General features: G+C 39.4%; 1 protein-coding gene across 1 annotated transcript in view; it reads left to right on the top strand.

Moving 5' to 3' along the window:
- Positions 1-18305, top strand: part of SPEF2 (sperm flagellar 2) — a 131708-nt gene that overhangs the window by 81192 nt on the left and 32211 nt on the right. The window contains exons 29-32 of the mRNA XM_063293167.1: positions 302-440; positions 1390-1619; positions 16276-16382; positions 17843-18025. Coding sequence (XP_063149237.1) covers positions 302-440; positions 1390-1619; positions 16276-16382; positions 17843-18025 — 659 coding nt within the window. The remainder of the gene's footprint in view (positions 1-301; positions 441-1389; positions 1620-16275; positions 16383-17842; positions 18026-18305) is intronic.

Here is an 18305-nt window from a genome sequence, read left to right as displayed (position 1 = left end):
CATTGCAAGCCAAAAGGCTGGAGTAGCAGATAAAGTTTATGTTTAACTATGATATAAACCATGGTTAGCTCAAACCATAGTTTCTTACCATTATTAAATGTTTGGTTAACTTAAGCCAGTACCAAACCATATTTAAGCAATTACATCATTACAAGATCCTTCTTTGCAGCAATCCAACTATGCAGATATACAGGATTAATTACTCTGTTTCCTAAATAATACTTAATCTAACGATTGTTAGGCTTTCAAAACTGATGAGAGTATTTGGATGTATACTAACTGTAAGCCAATTTTTAAACAGCGGAGGCTGCAAAATCTCGTCTTGATCTGTTAAAAGTTAAAGGATTAGCATTCCTGGAGGATCTACAATCAAGGGCAGAAGAGATATACAGGGACATGGAAAAATGGCTTGGAGAGAGATTTCTGGCTGAAATGGCTAGGTAATAAATTGCAGATAGAGCAATAATATTACGTTACAATAGAGGAAATCAGGTAAAAGTCATAAAGCTTAAGCAAAAGGCTAAATAAATAAGATGCAGAAATACTGCATTATTTGTCATACAAAGCTACAGTTGTGTTTCTATAATTCTGGTAAGAGCAAATTTGATAGTAATAGATTAATTCTTGGCTGTTGCGTATATTTATACCTTGTTAAATGTTGAGCTTCTGATTGTATGAATTATAGTTTAAGAAGTAGTACTTATTGAGAGAAATGAAATATATAGGTGTTTTGTTTCTGAATAGGTGTGAATAGGTTTTTGAATGAAGCTATGCAATTATTTACCACTCTTACTTTGATTCATTAAGGTTTCCATAAATGGGAGTATCAGTTTTTACTAATTCTTCCTTCTGTATGAAGTCCCAAACAAAACAAAAGGAAGACAAGATTTTGGTCTCTCTGCTTCTCTTATATTTTGGCATATCAGTCCATAGGCTGAAATGGAATCTGGAGATAGTTACTTAGGTGGGCAAACCCAAACTTTTTCCATCCATAATGTCCCTGGAAATAAGAACATACCATGACTTTGTGTCATTCCCATCGGACCTTTCTCTAAGTAAAATGAATCAGATGTTCTGCAAACATAGTAAAAAATGCATTCCAATTTCATAGGAAGCCAAATGACAATGAAAATTGGGGGATTCCATTCAGCAAGAGACCTGTTTTGGTTTTCCAATATGGGCATTTCAATAACTGTTGGTTCCACATATTCCACAGAGCATGTTAGAGATTTGAATAGCATGCCTGGGGTTTGAAGAATCACACTGATGCTTTTAGGGACAAACCTAGCACCTGGTTTAATCAGTATAAAATGATTAATTGCCAATCAAACTAAAATTTTAGGATTTTGCCACATTGTTTTTCATTTTTAAACTTGTATATCATTACAGTGTGGATAAATTAATCGCGGTTGTCCGCAATCATGTTGAAACTTCCTCCAGAATTCAGTTTGAATTAATCCTGGAAGGGATAGATTTCTACATTAATGGTGATGTAACAGTATTTCGAGATCCTGCCCTTCCTCCTCGTCCCCCATCTGTGGAGACTGCTACAAATGGCACACTAACTATTTCACAGCTTAATACTCTTCATAAGCAGTTTCTACAGGTGGCACCTAAAGGTAAGAAAATACTTCTTAATATATTTATAAAAGTATATTAGTGACTGTAATATATTATGTACCATTTGAAGATACGGCAACTTGTGACTCATTGGGTCATCCTTTCAGAGATAATTCCTTACCTAAACAAAGAAACAGAATGACCTTAGGTGGGCAAAAAAGCAGTGAGAGCGGGAGCAACTTTTGACTTCCTGCTGGCTTCCCCACTGACTTTCCTTGTGGGAAGCTGGCAGGGAGCATTGGAAATCTTCCTCCTTCCCTCCCTCCTTTCCTGATGAATCTCTCCCACCCGCGCACCCTCCCCCCATACTTCTGTGCTCACACCGCACTGGCCACTCATGCACCCCCGCACACCCTCCTCGACCTGTACCACACCTCTCGTGCACCCCTTCACTCCCTCCCCCACCTGGCAGGAGACACTTACCTGCCTGTTGGTCTTAGACTTGCAACTTCTTGTCAACTTTCCCACTGACTTGCCTTGTGGGAAGCTGGCAGGGAGCATTGGAAATCTTCCTCCCTCTCTGATAAGTCTCCCTCACCCGCGCACCCTCCCAGTCCTTCTGTGCTCACACTGCACCAGCCACTCATGCACCCTCTCACACTGTCCTTGACCCACACCACACCCTCGCACACCCTCCCTCCCTGACCCTCACTGTATCTCTCATGCACCCCTTCACTCCCTCCCCCACCTGGCAGCAGGCGCTTATGTCCCTGCTGGTCTTGGACTTGCAACTTCTTGTCAGCTTCCCCACTGACTTTGCTTGAGGGAAGCTGGCAGGGAGCGTCAGCAATTGTGATGGAGTTCCTGCCGACTTCTCCATTGATTTGTGGGAAGCTATCAGAGAGTGTTGGAAATGATGATCACATGACCACGGCTGACTGCTGCAGTGCGGCGGTGCTGAAGTGGCCATAACTGTGCCAAATTTCAACCCCACAGGACTAATGGCTCCTGGATTTTGGACACATTCTGTAACTTAGCCCATTTGAAGTACCTTGGTTCAAAAATTGTTGCTCTATGATGCACTGTTTTGCTCAATTGAAGGTTACAAACAAACAGACACAAGAGTTTGACGCGGTGGCGCTGCAGGTTAAACCGCTGAGCTGTCGATCGGAAGGTCGGCGGTTCAAAACCGCGCAGCGGGGTGAGCTCCCGTTGCTTGTCCCAGCTCCTGCTCACCTAGCAGTTCGAAAACATGCAAATGTGAGTAGATCAATAGGTACCGCTTCGGCGGGAAGGTAACGGCGTTCCGAGTCGTCATGCTGGCCACATGACCCGGAAGTGTCTATGACAACGCCGGCTCCAAGGCTTAGAAATGGAGATGAGCACCGCCCCCTAGAGTCGGACACAACTGGACTTTACGTCAAGGGAAACCTTTACCTTTACCTTATAACCCCCACCCCCCACAAATGAATACAAAAATGTATGATTCGGAAACAGCACATAGAAAATGCGTAAATTTTCACGTGGACTTTTAAAGAACCAGTATGGGAGTAAAAAAGGACAAAACTAAGACTACAAAAGTAACAAAATGTATCAAATCAAACTTGACACATTCATTCATCTCTTGTGTAGAGAACTATTATATGTAGTTAGATATTGTTTGGACAGCAGTGTCTGGGAAGGGGTCAGAATGATGAAAGCAGCATTGTACTGTTGTGATACAAGTCCCACCCCATTTGTATGTGCATCACATGTATAAAAGGTGTACTGCTTGCATTGCAATGGCACAATGCTGCTTTTGTCTTTTGATGAATGGAGGAAGGTTCTGCAGATACCTGTACATTTAGATTCAATTGGCAGGACATGATTTTCTTCTGTAATAGCTTCATTAGAAACAGGTTGTTCCCCTCCCCTACAATATCTGAATTAAAATCAAGATTTCTGTTAACATTTCTTACTTGAAGTATACTTTGTGTTTGCTGACTATGTGTTTCAGAAGTATATTGGGCTTCGCTGTATATAGGAAGTCAGCAAAAAAGAATTAACTGTAGAAGAAAATTTGTGTGCCATATATATAATACTATTTTGACTCAGAAAACTCAATTAATTATCTATGGCTTCAGAGCACTCATAGCCACAAAAGGAAGATTTAATCACATAGAGAAGCTGACTTAGCAACATGGAAAGCACCCGGTTTTACTATAAAAGGACAGTGGCTTTATAACAGAATTCTTTCTACCAGAAAGAAAATAGCATAAAAGTGGAACATTTGTCTATTTTAATTAATACTTTTCCCCAGGACTTTTCCATTGACTAGAAAATACTTTTGTTCTCTTAAGAGCAATGTTCTCATTTTTGTTTTCTCATTCTTCTGCTTGGCCCTCAAATTATTTAATAGTATGATGCTAAACACAAATTTAATTGTAAGTGGATTAATTTGTTGGGATTGGAATGAGCGAACTCTGATAGGTTTCCATATGGATTTGCATCACCAAATATCAGTCAGAACTTTGGAGTCAGCACAGTATCACAGTATTTTCTGTCTTAGAATTTTTCCACTTCTGCCTAGAAATGCCAGGAATTGACTCTGAGACCTTCTGTATGGAAAACATGATTTTCCTCAACACATTTCCTGGTATTCCAGGTTTAGAGGGACACATATCCAATTGTTCTACCTTTCTGGTATATGTTTTATTTCAAGAAAAACATTATACAGTTGCAGCCGCAAATTCAAACTTGGTTCCAGAACCAGGACTGCTCACTATCTGCTGTGTTTAGAAACTCTACAGCTGGGCTGAATGTTTAAACGGGGGTTGAAGATAGTCACTCAATGAATGAATGGGAGAGGAGGAGTGGAAACACCTGAAAGACCATGGTGATGTGCAGAGGAGTTTTTTACTGGCCTCATTTCATTTCAGAGATTGGCCGAGACCTTTGCTATTGTAACTTTTTAAAAAAACCCTTCCCTATTAATGGTACCATAATGTCACATTATGTTCTCCTGCAGAACTTCTATAGCATTTTGGTAAGTGAAGCCAATGAATAGTGGCTTCCCCACAGAACACTTTCTAAAATGCCTTTGAATAATAGGAAGTTGGAGAGGACTTTTTTAAAAATAAGTTTTAAAATATCAAAAAAGAAGAAGATATAACACCCGTGCTAAATCGAACAAGGGTGCCCTTAGGGTGTCATCAAAAAAGTCAAGATAGCAGCCAAATTGGTGCAATCAAAACATCTTGACCTTTTTGTCCACACACTGCAGGTATCCCTGGAGGTCCCTAATTAGTCCAGGATTCTGTGGCCAGCTAGGTACATCTAGGAAACTCACAAGGAGATTGCGAGAGAAATAGAAGGGATAGAAATACGTCTGGGTTAGCAGCAGTCTCAAAATAGCTGCCATTGGAGACTTGTCTATTTACAAAAAGAGGCTGTTGCTTTGCTTTGTGACATAAACACTTCCTGTTTATTTCTTTCTTCTAAAAGAAACCTTTTTTTAAAAAGTCAGGGACCCCTGATGGACATCAAGGGGGTGTCTTAGAGCATATTGGGACTGTAGGGCTCCACACTGCCTGCCCCCAAATAGTTAAGCAACAATCGTCCTTCCTACCAAGAATTCAGTAGTAAACTACTTTCTGTTTTTTGCAGGACATGAATATTTTCAGGAAATAATAGGGGATCTTATTTCTCCCCTATTAGTAGAAGCACAACAGCCTTAGTAGAAGCACAACAGACAGTTCATATATTGTGCTAAGCTACAGTGGGGTTTGTTCAGTTTTAGCTATTATGAATCTTATTCAGTATACCATGATTTAAAAATCCTGGCTTAGCAATATGTGTGAATTCAACTAAGCATTCTTATGAGTTGATTCCTGACTATAGGGAATGTTCCTAAGACTTAATGGAAGCTACAGACAACACAATATGGTATGTTTGTTTGGATTTGTTCCCAACAACCTCTTCTTAAAAAAAAAAAAAGAAAGAATTTTGAGCTCTTATAGTTGTAAATAAGGAATAAAAATATGTCAGCCAGACCTGCTGAAATCTAAAAAGTCAGCAATGTTGCTGAATGTAATTTCTGATTATATTAACCTTCTAAAAAGGTTAAAAATGAACATTTTGTATTTTGCATTATTCTGTGGAAAGACAAGATTCAGCTTCACATATATTGTATAGATTTGTAACATAGTTAATGCAGAATTCAACATGTATCTTTGCACTAAATTTGGGTTATGAAAGAAGAAAAATTTGGAGTTTTCAGATGCCTCACATTTCCTATTTTGTAACTAATACAAGAGTTAAACGTCTATAGTTTGGAATAATTAATAATTCTAGCTCAAAATAAAAGTTATAATATCAAAATTGTGTTAAAACATTATAATGTTGTTATAATTAACATTATGAAATATTTATAGCCATAGCAGCACTGAAGCAATTTAAAAGCAAGAATGTGCCTCCAGGCAAACAAAAATACTCAAAGAAGAGTCACCAGTTTCCAAACATATGGCTGTTGAAGTACACGTGGTTAAAATATGACAGTGACAGAGGCATAATGTACTGTGCTCTGTGTCGGAAACATAATGTAGACTTAGGGGAGACGACACACAATTTTTGTTCTGGGACTGATGATTTTATTCTTGAATTAGTTGATGACCACCATAGCAGTGAAGCTCATGCGTGGGCTTCCTGCATGGAAGCAGCTAGTAGTTCCACCCCAGACACAGATACCACTCAGCAGATGTTAAAGAACATGAGTAAAACAACCTTGGGAAGAATAGAAAACCTCTTTAGAACTTGCCATGCCATTGCCAAAACTGGGCGCCCCTTCACAGACCTGGACTGGATAAGCAAACTGGATGATATGAAGGGGGTGGACATCGGTTCCATATTTAGAAATGACAAGGCAGCAAGAATCTTTATTCATTTTATTGCTGAAGTGGAAAGAAGAGCCTTGAAAGAGAAATTAGAAAAATGCAAGTTCTTCTCACTCATTAGTGATGGCATTACAGACAATGCAACAACAGAAGCAGCCCTTGTATATATACGTTTTGCACATCAAGGGAAAGTCCACTGTCAGATTGTTGGAATTCAGTCCATAGACATGTATGATGCTTTGGCAGTGAGAAATGCCATTCTGAAAACCTTACAGACCAATCTGCAGGTCAATTTGCCAACCCATGACTGGGCAAGAAAACTGGTTGGCTTTGGCAGTGATGGTAGAGACGTTATGGTGGGACAAAATGGGGTAGCTAAACTATTGAAGGACATCCAGCCATGTGTTCAGAGTGTTCATTGTCTCGTGCACCACCTTGAAATTGCCTACAAGGTAGTACTGAAGAGCACTCCACTGTTCAATATACTTACGGATCTCTTGAAAAACTTACACTATTTTTATCGTGACTCTCCAATCAATAAGAGCAACCTTAAGCTAATTTGTGAAGCCCATAAAGTGGGATTGGTGGTTCCTCCTCGAATCGGTGGCTCTCAGTGGTTGCTTTGCTTACAGACAGCTGTTCGGATCCTTCTTAAAGGCTACTCGGCAATTGTCCTGCACCTGAATAAGGTAAATGCTTTTTAAAACTGTATAGGAGTTGAATAACAAATAACTGAAAAACTAGAGATTTTTGTCAGTGTTTTAACACATTGTTTTTCATGTTGAGTTCCAGACAGGAGAAGAATCAAGCTCCTCAAATCAACAGAAAGCCAAAGATCTCTTGAAGTTTCTTCTGAAAACAGACATAGTTAAATTTTCTCACTTCTTGTTAGATGTCATTAATGTCCTCAACATTCTGTCTCGTGTTGCCCACGATCCAAATTCTTCCATTGCAGACGTGTTCGCTACAATCCAGTCAACATTAGAAATACTCCAAATGTATAAAAAAAGGTTGTATATCAACAATTACTGCATATGATTGGGTGGGTCTGAAGTGAAAAGAGAGTTTATTGCTTAAATACTGTTTTTTTCCCCCTCAGAACAGGGCCACGAGAACGTCTGGTGGAAACTATCACATATTTTCATGGTTACCAGCTTGTGGGAGATGGGAATATTTCAGCAGTCCGCGTAGAATTGTTAAGCAGTCTCATGAACCAGCTGCGTGATTGTTTTTGTGATGCTAGTGAAGATGTTTTGATAGCAAGCGCCATTGGAAGTTTTAAACTATGGCCAGAAAAAATCAAACAAGGTACCGAAAGCATCCCTGCAGTGGCAAATAAATTATTCATTTCTGAAAGATACAGACTGTTTTAATTAATGTGACTGTTTTTGTAGAATTCGGCGAGATGGAAGTATCTCTCTTGATTAAGCATTATGAGCCAGTCCTGGAATGGGCCAATGTGAAAGTTGATGAAATTGAAACTGAATGGAATATGCTAAAAGCAGAGCTATATAATAGGTAATAAGCATGCTGACTTAAGTCCAAGTTTGTTTTACTGCTACATTAGCAAAAGAAACACACTTAGTAATAAACATTATCTTTTCTAGATATCAAAACATCCGGAGCTTAACCTGGGATTTGGTGAACAGAGATTTTTTTCATAAATATCCAAACGTCTTGACACTGATAGATCTTGTCTTAACACTGCCAGCAAGTTCCAGCGAAGCGGCACGAGGCTTTGGTCAAATGAAACTCACAATGATGAGGCTGCGTTCAAAACTAATGTTTGAAAGCATGACTGATCTCATGGTCATTCAGTTGAATTCTCCTGAGATCAAAAAATTTGATCCCCGGAAAGCTGTTCAGTTGTGGAATGTTTCTTGGCAAAGGAATAGAAAGCTACAAGCTAATCAGTGGGATCCCAATGGGATCCCAGTAAGAGTATCTCTCCCTGAGAATTCAGATTCTTCATCTGACTCCGAATGGGAAAGGGAAAGTTCATTTGAAAGTGACTAGGTGTGCAACATTCTCTCTGTCTCAACTTTGTACAAAAACATTGTTTAAAAAAATAACTGTTTAGTAATCATTACCTCCCTCCCCCTCCAAAAAACCTGAGCAGCAATTAAGAACAAAGGATGCACCTGTATAACTGCAGGAGCTGCTATATCAGCACATGTTTCCTTCTGCCCTTTTGCTGGCCATTGTGTAGGGTTTAATGCATTTTTTAACTTTTGCATCTCAGACCCAAAACATGTTTGCTGAATGCTTTAGCGTCAGCTTTGGTCTTTTCCACCTCAAAGACTTTCTAAAGCTGCTAACAGAACCCTGTTTTCATTGGACCACTTCAGATTTTCTTTGTTAAATAGCTTTAAAAAAAAAAAAAGTTAAACCAGTCGTGGAACCAAACTAGCTATAAGGCTGGAACCAAAGTATGTGAGACAACTGTGACAGCGTCTCTACTTTTAGATAAGTGTAGGGGACCTTATCATTAAATATGGTGGGTCAGATTTGGGGAATTACGAAATTGCATCAAATTGTTGATTACTAAATATATTGTTGGTATTTTTACTGGCAGGATGAGAGATCATTAGATCTTGTCTATCACCCCAGTTTTGTATCTGTCTCCATCACCATCTTCTTGTTATTTCATGATTCTTAAGACCCAGTAGTTTCAGCTGTGGGAATAGAACTTTTGAACTTTCTACCTGCAAATTATATATTTTTCATCATATAAAATCACAACTTTTGATTAATTATAAAACAAGTATCCATCCATACACACACACACACACACACACACAAACACACGTACATCTACCATACATAGAAGTTATCTCACACATAACAAGTTTAAGAGATTGGGATAAGAAAAGCAATCTATAAATAGTGGGTGTTTGTTAAGGTAAGAACATTCCAGGGAAAAATACATGTAACAGTTAAAGGCATTATAAGATATTTCCATTCCATAACTCTGGAGAGTTTTGAAAATAAATGGTTAATCAAATGAAGTTTTAAGCCTCTGTATAACAACTAAAAATAAAATAGCCTGCGGAAATACTAGAGAAAGACTGATGTGGGAATACGAACATCTCCATTGATATTTATTTATTAAACTTTTATCCTACTGACTACCAATGTCTCTTGACCATTTAGTGTAAAATCTCTCAGCAATTGACTATAATTTTTCTTCCTGAAATTAAAACGTGTGTAAATTTTGGAGAAATGAAATAAATATGACTTTGGAAGAGTTTAACAGATTTCTTTTTAAAAGTTGAATAGTTTTCTTATCGAACAGCTAGATATGGCCAAGATCTTTCTGTAGAGCAGAACTAGAAAATATGCATTCCTCCAATAGCTGTATTACCAATGATCAAGTGGGGTAAAGCTGATAGGGTCTAGAATCCAGTATCTTTAGAGATACTATTTTCAGATACGGTGTTATAAAATACAAAAATGCACTGTTGGAATTCCCAAACATTTCAGCTCTAACAAGATACTGAAGAATGGAAAGAAATTTCTTTGAAATACCCATTGTTCTGTTTCCAAAAAATATTCTATTGTTATCGCTCAAATGAAGAAATAATTATTACTATTCTTACTAGTTTTCATTCTTCTGGAAATGAAATGTCTTGCAATATAAGTTCCATTCAGGGTATATTAATGTCCTTTACACTTTGCACCCTACCAGGCTAACTTGATCTCCCAAAATGGAAGAATCACTATTTTTTCTTAGCCAATTGGTTCATTCATTTGAATGTTCTAGATGGATTTGAACTGTTTGAAGGGGTGTTGGTCCTGAGAGGGAACATCTTTTTATAAATGGAAAATGCAACGTTTTAGCTGCAAATGACTCTCAAACCTTGTTTAAAACCATCATAAAATAATAAAGGGAAAGAAGAAATGTGATTAGAAATGTAACGCAGTGGATATTACAGAAAGCTGGAAAAGTCCAATGCAGAATGAATTATGTTTGTAATAAAAACTTGAGGAAACTGTTTCTCTCTCTCTCCCATACACACCATGGATATGTCCTGTGCTCCCTGGATAAAAGCTTAAATGCACCTGGCTTCAGAAGGTACCACAGTTTTTCCATAACTTCCAATTTCTTAATGCTTTCAAATTTTGCAGTTGTAACTGTAGAAGTAGAACCTTGCAACCATCAAGTGCATGCATAGTTAACTAACTGGCTTATGGAAAGAGGGCTTGGTAGAAGTAGGCATGGCACAAAAGTTCATTGCACTTCAAATAGCATCAGCAGAGGAAGAAATTCTTCTTTCCCTGGCAGGGGTAAGAATCAGAATCATTTGCAAGTGAAAAGGCTTATAACTCCAGTAAAATAAATAAATATAAATGTGCATCTTAACTTGCATGGGTCTCGCTGGATCTGTGCTTCCTGTGCTCTGCCATTGAGGGCATTCCCTTTGGAACAGAGAGTTGATTCAGATACATGTTTTGCTTTGGTTGGATTCTTTAATCAAAAGTTTGTAGCAAACATTCTCTGTCTTGTTTGTTTGTTTGTTTTGATGCATGACATTAATGGTAGCCAGCCAGTTTTCATTTCTGCTTCTTATAAAAATGGGAATCAGTTGAAATTTGAAATATTATTAACACATCAATTAATTCTTCCTGAGGATCAATTCATAGATGAGTTATTTTATTTGTGCACTGAGTAGTTCCATGTGTATTCACATACTTTGTGGTCACAAGTCTGTTGAGAAATTGGTGGCATGGGGAGCTGAAGGAACATGTTGACATGATGTTAAGGTCCCTTCCGTTTAATATGCAGGTTCTTTTTCAATCTAGTTAGTACTAGTCGTGGGGGAGGAACACTAACAGTTGTTGGGACAGAAGAAAAAAATTAATTTTATCTTTGCTTCCTGTGGTCCTGACAAAAATAGTTCATCTGCAAATGGCATTGGGAACAAATCTGCTATTAGAAACAATGAAGAATCTTCTGATACAAATATAAATTTCAGAGGAAGGACTTCTGTCAAGGCAGTAGTAGGGAAGAACCTCTTTGTGCCTGCTGCAATCACAGTAATTGTTTCACCCACTGCTGACATTATTTGCACTGAAAAAAATAAGTAAAAGCAAACTGCAGCTAATTTGTGGTTGAGGCATTCTGTGCATACATGCGAGCATTCGTGAAAGCAGGAATGTGACCTGCGCAAGGATTAGTGAAACAGGTTTTATAAGTGAAACAGAAAAGAGATTTAATTATGGGAAAGACACTCTAGGGATGGACAAAGCCTAGCACCTGGCTATAACTATGCCCTACCAGGAGGAGAGTCAAAAAATCGTGCACTCTGTGCCTATGTACCTGGGAAAAAAGGCAGACGGAAGTGACCTCAGATTAGCAGTCTGTTAGAGCAGGGTTCTTCAACCTTGGCAACCCAGAATTCCCCAGCCAGCTTTTCTGGGAGTTGAAGTCTGCACAGCTTAGAGTTGCCAAGGTTGAGGAACCCTATGTTAGAGGAAGGGCAGGCAGACAGACAAAGAGGGACACTGAGTAAATCTGTATCTTGCTGGCCACATCCTTCCACCCCCTTGTAGTCAGTAGGTTATTAGGTACTGAAGAATCAGCGCCACTGGATTTGGACTTCCAACAATATTTCAGTTTGTCTGATGTGGAGACCACAGGTAACATGAAGGGGACATGTTTTCCAGCTGTAGTACATTTATACCAACATGCCTGAAATTTTCCCAAACTAATAATTTTGGTGTAATAACTGAGGGAAGTAGTGTTAAAATCAACAAAATATATTTGAACCATTAAGGATTTATTCTCATTACTGCAATATATAGTTATTTAATGATTTGCTCATTGATCTGGGAGAAAATAGCAGAAAGATCTTTCATGTATGTAAGTGGAAGTCTTAATAGTCTATGTGCCTTCTTCTGAACTTCTAGACTAGGAGGCTTCAGTCCACAAGCTACATATTCGGTCTTGTCATGTGCTGGATAATAACACTTTGAGCGATCTTGCTGTTCTTAGCAAGCAGTAAAACTTGAAGCTCATTAAGCTTCTGGTGGATCAGTGAAGATAGATGGTGAGGTGGCTGTATTGGGCTTGTGAGTCTTAATTTGGGATATTTTTATTTTTTATTTATTTATTTTCTATTCCGCCTTTAGCAGTGGAGGTATTTTCTAATTTGATTATGAACTTATTTATTTATTTATTTAATTTTTATCCCGCCTTTATTATTTTTTATAAATAACTCAAGGCGGTGAACATACCTAATACTTCTTCCTCCTCCTATTTTCCCCACAACAACATCCCTGTGAGGTCAGTTGGGCTGAGAGAGACTGGCTGGCCCAAGGTCATCCAGCTGTCTTTCATGCCTCAGGCAGGACTAGAACTCACAGATTCCTGATTTCTAGCCCCTTGCCTTAACTACTAGACCAAACTGGATATGAGGAGAATAAGGAAGATGACCTTAATGGAGGAGGAGGAGGAAGAGTTACAACACAGACTTGCAAGATTCTGTTGTTATAGCCAATCTTGATAAAAGTAGTTTTAGTCATCTTGTGGTATTGATTTTTTGGTCTGGTCTACCCAGTGGGGCTGACAGAAATTAAATTTAATCAGCTTCTGAAAAGCTGTTCACTTGCAACATTGAAAAGAGTAAGATTGGGTACCATATTGATAACAAATATCCTCCTTTGTAATCAAGATGAATACATTTTGATTTGACTAAGTTGGTTTAAACTGCCTTAACAGGAAGTACTTGGTTTATGTGTCTTTCTTTAGTTTATGAAAGCTGTGCTGCACTGGGGGTGACGTCTCTTGAAAAAAATGTTTTTTTAATAATTTAAATTTACTTGCAAGAACCTTGCGTACTCTGCACATTTACTGTAGTTCTTCTAGACTTCGTAGGAGAAAAGCCATGTAGGTCTATGGTAGCCAAAAATCAGAAGGAATTTGGTAGCACCATTTTGGGCTAATAACTTGTAGCTCATGAAAGCTTATGTTTTTTAATAAATTTTGTTAGTCCCAAAAGGTACTACCAGACTGCTTCTGATTTTTGTAGTTCTTATAAAGATCCATATTTAATGAATAATCTATTTTCAAAGGGACATTCTTGAAACAATACCATGCATTCATTTGATCAGGTCTGCTGAACTCTGTTTTTTGTGCCACGCTTTTCCTTCGGGAGTTCCTGGCAGCATACATGGTTTCTTTCGTGTTCTCTCATTTTATCCTCATAACAGACTGAGAATTAGATTAGCTGGGAGAGCTTACATCGGAAACCTACAGGGTCATCTTTATGTTTTGTACATATACCTATATATTAACTATTTCTGTGTCGACACCCCCCCCCCCATATAGTTCCACACCAACTTCTATGCTCTTCCCAGTCAAATTGACTCATGGTAAATGTGTTCGTGCAAATGGAGACTTGGGGAATAATCCAGTGCTCCCTGGGTGAGTGGGCTAGGGGAAATGGGATCAACCCCAAAGATCTGGTGGAAGCTGCCATTGCTTCTCTGCCACCAGGACTTTGGTGTTGATAGAGGGTAGATCAAGAGAGAGTGGGATCCATTTAATCCAAAGTCCTCTTGTTCCCCCAGCTTGCTTTCAAGAAGGGACTAAAATAATGCCAGAATTGATGTTATTATAGGAAAATTTGCAAGGAGAAATAAAAGGCCATCATGGTTGATTTTATAAAGTAAAGAAAACCACCCCATTCTGGCCATGCAAGCCTGCCTCAGCTTCTTTGTTTCTCGGTACACCAAATATCTTCAGGGAATTATATACATGCTGGAAACCTTCCAGTTTAGGAGTGACAGTGCAGTTGGCATACCCTCTTGCCAATCAAGCATGCATAAGATTTACCTCTTGACATGAATATAAAGTTAATTGATTATGGATTGCTGTGACAGATCAAAAGCTTAAAAAACGAGAAGAAGGGGGAGATTTCTTTAACATACTTGAAGGCAACAACTTAAAATGTATTTATTTGTCAGACTTCTAGGCCACCCAACTCCAGAATTACTCTGGATAGCTTCACAACATTAAACAGCATTATATAAAACAAACAGCAATCATCTAAGGAACAACATAATGTCTTTCCTCATATACATACCAACTGAAAAAAGCCTGCCAAAAACATTCTAATTCAAGGCCTGAGGGAGTGGAGGGAAGGCTCATTTGAAGACAGGGAAGCTGGTGGTCACAGACTTCCAGGGGAGGCAGTGACAGAGAAGGCCTGCTTCCTGGCTCCCACTGAGGGACATCGTTTATTTGACGGAACCCAAAGCAAGCCAAACAAGACAGGCAGACACTAAGAGAGACAGGTGGTCTCTCAATTACCTAGGCCCTATGCTATGTGGGGCTTTATAGGTAATAACCAGCATCTTGAATTGCACTCAAGAAGCCAATTGGCAACCAGTCCTGCTCATGTAGCAGGAGTGTTAGCTGGGCATAGCAAGGCTTCAATAGAAGAGAATATTTGTAGCTCAGGGTTGAACTGTGGAGTCCTTGGTGCTCTCTGAGCTTGGCTGTTTGCTTGCAGACATTTCATTACCTGACTAGGTAACATCATCAGTGCTAGTGAGTGAGGGGTTTGCACTGCCTTCACTAGCACTGAAGATGTACCTAGTCGGGTAATGAAATGTCTGCAAGCAAACAACCCAGCTCAGAGAGCACCAAGAACTCCATAGCAAGGCTTGCCCATCACTGGTCACATGGCTGCATTATGAGTCAACTGTAGCTTCCAAGTTGTCTTCAGGGTCAGCCATGTGTACAGCACATTGCAATAGTTACCTGTAAGGTGACCAAGACATGAGTGGCCATGAGGAGGTCCTCTCAGTCCAGGAACAGGTGCAGCTGGTGCACAACTTGAACCTATGCAAAGCCCTTCCTGGCCACAGCTGCTATCTGGTCCTCAGGCAGGACTGAGAGTCCAGGAAGAAACTCCAAATTCCATTCCAGTCCTAAGCAGGGTAGTGCAACCCTATTCAGGACCATGGGTGGATAGTGTATGGAACTGGGAGGACCAAGCACCTGCAGACTTGCTAAGGTTGAACCTGAAGCTGTTCCTTCCCATCTGGACCCTAACAATATCCAGGCACTGGGGCAAAACCTTGACAGCATCACTTGGTCAACCAGGGAGCAAGTTGTACAACTAAGTATCATTAGTGTACCAATGACATCTGACCCCAAACTGATGGAGAATGTGTACATGTTAAACAGGAAGAGTGAGAACATTGAATTCTGAAGCCGTCCACAAACCAGAGACTGTTGGCTTGGCATTTCCCTTCCTATCAACACCAACTGGAACTGGCCACAGAGAAAAGAAGAGAGTTGCTGTAACACTGCTCTTCACTCCCACTCCCTGCAGTCAGTCCAGTAGGATACTATAGTTGATGGTATCAGAATAGGTCCACATAATTCATTTCACCCTGAGTCCTGTGTAGCTGTAACCCATCCAGCTCTCCTTTCCCAAAAAAGAAAAGATGAAAACTAAAAAAAAAAAATGGTCAAAATATACAAGAATATTCTTTTTTTCAACTCCACTTTGGAAACATGTTGCAGTTGTAATCACATTGACTAGGGAAGTAGACTTCATCAGCCACTATTCTGAATGAAGAGTGGCAGGATACATCTTTTGTTTCTTCTTGGATCATAGCTGACTGATAGCAATTTGGTTTAAAGAAATTGAAATGTACAACATTGTGGAGCTATAAAGTAAATTACAGTCTCTGTGTATATAATTAGGGAAAGATGGGGAAATATGCAATGTACTTATTATGAAGTGAAATGTAATTGATTATTAACTTTTTAATATTAATTCCACTGTGACCCCTTTTCCTCCTCTTTTTTTTCTTGTACTTTGCCTAGGTTTAATACCAAGTAAAACCTTCACAGATATTGTGTTTGATTTGATCACTTTGAATCTCGGCTCCAATATGCTTCCTGATTCCTGGATGCATCTTGTCATGTATGATGTGAGTATCCATCAGGGGCATTTGTGGGGGAAAGGACTAAAAAGTCAAGATGGAAGCCATAATTGCCCAGTTGTGGCTGCCATCTTGACACTCCTGTGGACACCTCTGGTGTATATGATGCTGCTTTAGTTTTTACACAACATCTTGCTGTGTGGTTGAATTAAAAAACTCAGGTGTAAACAGTTTTAGAAGAATAGGACATATTGCTAGAATTGGGATCATGCTAGCAATTATTTATTGAGTGAGTTTGTTTACTAATGTATATAAAAGGTGCTAATAAGCAAAATCAGTTTGAGTATTCCTAGAAGCCAACTTCTTGAATTTGTTGCATATTTTGGACAACGCATCCCTGCCTTCAACACCAACTGAAATCTAATATAAGAGTTGCTCTCATATATTTATATGTATCATTTATTGATTTGGTAGTTTTATATTCTGCCTTTTGTTAAGAAGCTCAGGGCAGTATGCACAGTGCTCTGTCCTCCTATTTTTACTCATAACAATTACCCTGTGAAGTAGTTTTAGCTGAGGAAAAGTAACCAGCCCAAAGTTATCCAGTGAGTTTCCATGTTTGAGAGTGACCATGGAGTTTCTAGATCTCCTTAGTGCCAGCTAACCCCAACTCAGTGCTTCTCCACTTAGCAACTTTAAAATGTGTGGACTTGCTGACTGGGGAACTCTGGGAGTTGAAGTCCACAAGTTGCGAAGGTTGAGAAACTCTGCCATAAATGTTACTTTATGAAGGCAGAAAGCCCACTCACCTACATTTAAAAAGAATGAAATAGACAAGAAAGAAACATGATTTATTTTTACTGAGTATCGTGCATGACGGAGAGAGATTGTGGGAAAGCTGGAGGCAAGTCAGATGAATATTTATCTCAAAAAAGACAACTCAGTCCAGCTGCTGAGAGACAGGAAAAAGTACTTCAAAGAGAGTCCACTTTAATTATCTCAGTGTAATTTCTCAGTGAGGCTGGAAAACTCTTTACAGTTTTCAAGACGCTCTATTTACCCAGAATAACATTAGAGCGAAGGGAGGGGGGGATGGATGGATTCAAGTCAGTCTTGACTGCTGGCACTACAGGCTTTCAAGCATGAAATATACCTACCTTACTTAAAGTCTGTTGTTTTTGCTTCCTCTTCTTGCCAGCTAGGAAAGCCTTGACAATGACCCTGTACTAAATGACAGCTTTCTATTGGTGAATTATCATAGTTACTTTGCTGTTCCTATCAGTGAAGTCTTCTACATGTCTGTCTAATTATCTATCTATCTAGCCCCCAGCTGGTGGCTTCAATATATACTGGGCTTTGATTTCCATGATCCCCAGCCTCCATGGCTTGCTGGGAATTCAGGAAGTTAAAGTCCAGCCACAGTATCCTCCCCTACATCTTCCATTCCTAATCTTTTTACTATCTGGGGATGATACATTCATCTCTATGCTTGCAATTCTATGTTACAGTTGCAAAGCCTGGCATTCTTCCTACTTGTGAACCTGGACACAGTGGACTGGCGCAGGTTCTTACATGCGGCTTCCCAGCCTTGGCCGATTCCCTCCGTAACAGAACTGCTTGAAACACTGCAGAGATTTCAGGATGTGGACACAGAAGGGTCTGGCTTTGTCACCCAGGAAGAATACGAACAGGTTCCAGACCTTTATATTTGCCCTTTAGGAGTTTGTGACTGTGAATTCTACTGAAAGCAATGGGACCAGCAGGTAGCCAGCCTTATCTGGGTTATATTGTGAGGTCATGTCACAATCAGTGGGATCAGTGCCCATCAGTGCAAGCAAGATTTTATTTTGGCTAACTCTAGTCAGAGTGACCCACCCCAAGCTTAACTGCAAACCCACCCCCCTCTTTTTAAACATTGTGGGTGTTCAACACTTCTCTGCTATGCACATGGACTTAGGAGTTAAACCTCAT

The sequence above is a fragment of the Candoia aspera genome, chromosome 2 (genome assembly GCF_035149785.1).
Source record: "Candoia aspera isolate rCanAsp1 chromosome 2, rCanAsp1.hap2, whole genome shotgun sequence".
In the NCBI taxonomy this organism is placed as follows: domain Eukaryota; kingdom Metazoa; phylum Chordata; class Lepidosauria; order Squamata; family Boidae; genus Candoia; species Candoia aspera.
Note: the sequence above shows the minus strand (reverse complement) of the source record. Positions and strands in the feature narration are given on the sequence as shown.